This window comes from Triticum aestivum, chromosome 6B (assembly GCF_018294505.1).
Source record: "Triticum aestivum cultivar Chinese Spring chromosome 6B, IWGSC CS RefSeq v2.1, whole genome shotgun sequence".
In the NCBI taxonomy this organism is placed as follows: domain Eukaryota; kingdom Viridiplantae; phylum Streptophyta; class Magnoliopsida; order Poales; family Poaceae; genus Triticum; species Triticum aestivum.
Genome location: NC_057810.1, coordinates 16,684,447 through 16,689,123, shown reverse-complemented (window position 1 = coordinate 16,689,123; position 4,677 = coordinate 16,684,447). Strand labels below are relative to the sequence as shown.

Here is a 4,677-nt window from a genome sequence, read left to right as displayed (position 1 = left end):
TGCGGTGCCCAACGGCCCGACGGCGGCGTGGCCCTTTGGTGGCGACGCTTAGGCGCTCTGGGAGCTCGCAAGTAGCGTCTTCCTCAGGCAATGCCATGTGGGAAGGTCTTGGCCAGATCTAGTGAATCTGCTGTCGGCGGCCCGTCTTGCAATGGGGGCGACGTGCGGCCTGGGTCACGGGCGCCCTACTCTACCATGGGCGGCTGCTGGTGGCTTGGCGGTGGTTGTGGTGGATGCGTTCTGGCAGGTTAAGGGCGCGGGTTGCGGCAGGTTCTGCGGCGTTCGGCATGGCCGGATCTGGCAGCGGTGTGGACAGCGAAAGACTAGGCCTGCGGACGTAACCTCTACCATGGCCACCTCGGCTGGGGGAGGGTGTGGTGCAACGCCAGTGGGGCGAATTCTTGCAGTGGTGGGAGCCATAATGCTTGTGGGCGGAGCCCGTCGCTCGAATGTTGGCCAGTTATATGGTCATGAGGATGGCGTGGTGGCTGGAAATCGACGACCGGTGGTGGTGGTACGGTGGTGACGACGCCCATCGCCTCACCGGCGGTCGTCCTCACCGGCGGGCGTCGGAGACGCAGCGCGCGGCGACGGAGGGTCGTATTCTCTTCCTCAGCGTCAGGGCCGCCACAGCCAGCGCCGAGCACGGAGATCTCGTCCTCGCCCCCCTCAACGCTGCGGCCGTGTCGACCAGCTCGCCGGCGGCCAGATCTCTTGCAGTACATCGCATTACCTCCTACAGCAGCTGCAGCTCGACGGTGAGCATCCTGGCATCCTGACATCTCGTCCATCTTGCTCTGCTTTCCTTCCTTCTAACCCCAGGTTCATGCCCAGGCTGCGCCGGTGGTGAGCGGCGGCGGCGCCATCCTATCCCCTCGAGGGATTCTTCCGGCCAGGTGGAGCTATGAGCCGCCGTTTTGTCCCCGTCGGCAGACGCATCTTAGAGCAGAACATCAAGGCTCGGTACCACGCCGGAGACATTGGCACCCAGGACGCACTCCACCTGTTTGACGAATTGCTCCAGGTTGTTGGGCGCTCCTCCATCCATGCCATCAACTGCCTCCTCACCGTTGTCGGCCATGATTGCCCTGCGCTCGGCGTCTCCCTCTTCAACCGCGTCGCAAGGTCCAAGGTGGCGCCCTGCAGTATCACCTATGCCATTCTGGTCGACTGCTGCTGCCGCGCTGGCCGCCAGGACCTTGGACACACTGCCATGGGACACATCATCAAGATGGGATTTACTGCAGATGCTATGATCACTTTCAGCCACCTACTAAAGGCCATCTGTGCGGAGAAAAAGACCAGTTATGCAATGGACATCGTACTCCGGATAATGCCTGAGTTTAACTGCATACCAAACATTTTCTCCTATAACATTCTTTTCAAGGGTCTCTGCAATGAGAGGAGAAGCCAAGAGGCTCTTGAGCTGATTAACATTATGGTTGAGGATGAACGAGGTTGCTGCCGACCTGATGTGGTGACCTATAACACTGTAATCGATGGCTTGTTGAAAGAGGGTGAGGTAGGCAAGGCTTACAGCCTATTTTGTGAAATGCTATGTCAGGGGGTATTGCCGGATGTTGTGACCTGTAGTTTGATTATCTCTGGCATGTGCAAGCTTCATGCAATGGACAAGGCTGAGGAGGTTCTTCAACAGATGCTTGATAGAGGAATTCTGCCAGATGTTGCCACATATAATAGTCTGATACATGGATATTATTCATTAGGACAGTGCGAAGAGGTGGATCGGATTTTCAAGGAGATGACTACAAATGGTGCTCAACCAGATATTGTAACTTACAATATACAGATGGATTATCTTTGCAAGAATGGAAGATGCGCAGAAGCTAGGAAGATTTTTTATTCCATGATCAGTTTGGGCCAAAAACCTACTGTTACTACCTACAACATTCTGCTTCATGGGTATGCTATGGAAAGATCTTTTCATGATATGAATTGTCTCATTGAGTTGATGGATGACAATGGTATTTCACCAGATCATTATGGCTACAACATACTCATATCTGCATATGCTAAAGAAAAAATGGTTGATGAAGTAATGCATATATTTACAAAAATGCGGCAGAAAGGATTGAACCCTGATGCAGTGAGCTACGGAACAGTAATAGACTTACTTTCCAGGATTGGTCGAATGGATGATGCTATGTCCCAGTTCGATCAAATGATAACTGAAGGGTTAGCTCCTGATATCATAGTTTTCAGCTCCCTTATTAGTGGTTTCTGTTCTTGTGGCAAATGGGAGAAGGTTCATGAACTATTTTCTGAGATGTTGGATCGCGGCATCTGTCCTGACAGAGTGTTCTTCAACACTGTTATGGATCACCTTTGGAAAAATGGAAGGGTTATGGAAGCCCAACATGTGTCCGACCTGATGGTACACATGGGTGTGAAGCCTTTTGTCCGTGATTACAACACACTGATACATGGATACTGTTTAGTTGGTAAGATGGATGAAGGGAGGAAGTTACTTGACAATATGTTCTCAATTGGCTTGAAACCGGATGATTTCACCTATAGCATACTGATTGATGGTTACTCTAAGAATGGCAGGATAGATGATGCATTGATTATTGTCAGGGAAATGTTGGACGGGAAGGTTAAGCCTTCTATTATCACTTTTAATATTATGATTGGTGCGTTGCTTAAAGGTGGCAGAAAGGAAGAAGCCAAAGATTTGTTTAATGGTATCTGGGCCAAAGGATTAGTGCCTGACGTTGTTACATATAGCTTAATGATACAAAAACTAATAGAAGAAGGTTCTCTACAAGAGTCTGATGATCTATTCCTTTCTATGGAGAAGAATGGATGTGCTGCTGACTCCCGGATGCTAAATGGTATAGTCAGAAGCTTACTTCAGAAAGGGGAGATGCCCAGGGCTGGGACTTATCTGTCTAAAATTGATGAGAGGAGCTTCACCCTTGAAGCTTCCACGGCTAGCTTGTTGGCTGCAGTTGCGTCAGGGGGGAAAGGCCAGGAATATAAGGAGTTACTGCCTGAAAAATATCACTCTTTTCTGGAACAGGGCACTGATTGAAACCTTTTCTAGAGATTTTGCCTAGGTGAACTTTTCTTTTCTAGAGCAGGGCCGTGATTGAAACGTCATATTTTACAAGAGTATTCATTGAAGTCCCTGGGTAAGTTATAGACTTTATTTATTCCATTAAATGAATAAAGTTCATAAAAATTTCTTTTTTTTATATAGAGAGTACTTGAAAGATATATAAACAAGGCTGGCTCTTTTTAATGAATAAGAATATTTTGCATCTGTACGTCCATATTTTTTCCTTCAAACTTTGGGCACTTTTACTAGTATTGTCCGTGTTTAATACTTCCGATTGACAGGAGGCAAGGTTACTATGTTTTGCAGAAATTTATATTTGTCTAATTGTATTATTGTACAGCTGCAGATGAGAAAATTTTGCGGTTCCAATAAAATTCGTTTTGATGTGGTTTTCACATATCACTTAGTATCAGTTTTAGAACGATAGTACTTTCTCTATGTCAGTGATAAACTGGGTGTGTCGTCTCATGTAAGTAGACTGCCAACCAATGTACTCCCTCCGTAAAGAAATATAAGAGTGTTTACGGAGGGAGTATTAGTTGCTACTGTTACTGAAACAACACACAGGTTCTTCTAAGTCCAAACATTTTTGCTGGCTACATGTTTTCTGAAGGAAAATTGGAGATTTACTTTCTTGGGAGTCTTGCTAGTTGCTCTTACCATGGCTAGTTGCTCTTAACATGGATTGTAATAAGTAGGCGCTGAGAATGAATTTCTCATAGGTTCCGTAAGTTCCAAGTACTGTATAGTTTTTTGTTTTGTTTTAAGAAAGTGGAAAAGCTTTGCGTATCGTTGTATTGAAAAGGCAGGAACAAAGTTATGTACATGCCTAAGCAGGCATGCACAGCACAAGAAACAGAGCAAGGAAAAGGGGGCCGGCAGGATGTACAGTACTTCTTGCTCTTACAAATATGTTACCCCTTCTGTGATCATGTTCACCTATGTTCTTTGCTAATGTACTGGGCAGACACGTTATCAGGTACAGCCGAAGGATGCTCTTCTTCAAGGTTCAGATATGCTTCTGAATCAGGTGATGAATGCTCAGGATAAAAGTGCCGTTCAGTTTTCGCTTGCTGTGTGATCTTTCGCTTTGCAGGCCGCATCCAAATTCTTAGCGCATTTGGTGATAATGTCACTAGGTTTCCCCCGGAAGCCAGTAGCTGTTGGACAAAAATGGTGCTATTAATATGGATCAGAGGGAGTAATATATTTCCGGGTGATCCAGAGATAAGAATTTATATCATTTAACTGCATAAATCTAGCATCCTGAGCGACATATGAGAAACAAAGTACATATCATGTGAGCTACAGGCTCTTGTTGTTGGTGTTCCTGATTCTTGAGTCCAGGGAGTATCTAGCACTGAAAATAATTGACACGTACCATTGGACTGTCAAAACTATTTAAAACTGATAAGAGTATATGATCTGTTTAGTTTGAGAAACTGTTTATAACAGGTTTCTAGCCTGCCAACAACGACCAAAGGAGGACAAAAAAAAAAGAAAAAGAGAAATGCTCTCATCTTAAGCTGTGCATGATCAAGTTCACAAAAATGCAAAATATAGGGAGAAGAGAACTTGAGCACACAAGACATGAG

The 4,677-nt window shown here is 46.0% G+C and overlaps 1 protein-coding gene across 1 annotated transcript; it reads left to right on the top strand.

The window, feature by feature from the left end:
• Positions 1 to 453: 453 nt before the first annotated feature.
• LOC123133155 (protein Rf1, mitochondrial) lies at positions 454 to 3,284 on the top strand. The gene is made up of 2 exons (XM_044552692.1): positions 454 to 758; positions 835 to 3,284. The coding sequence occupies exon 2, from the start codon at positions 905 to 907 to the stop codon at positions 3,053 to 3,055; it is 2,151 nt and encodes a 716-aa protein (XP_044408627.1). The 5' UTR covers positions 454 to 758; positions 835 to 904; the 3' UTR covers positions 3,056 to 3,284.
• The last annotated feature ends 1,393 nt before the right edge of the window (positions 3,285 to 4,677 follow it).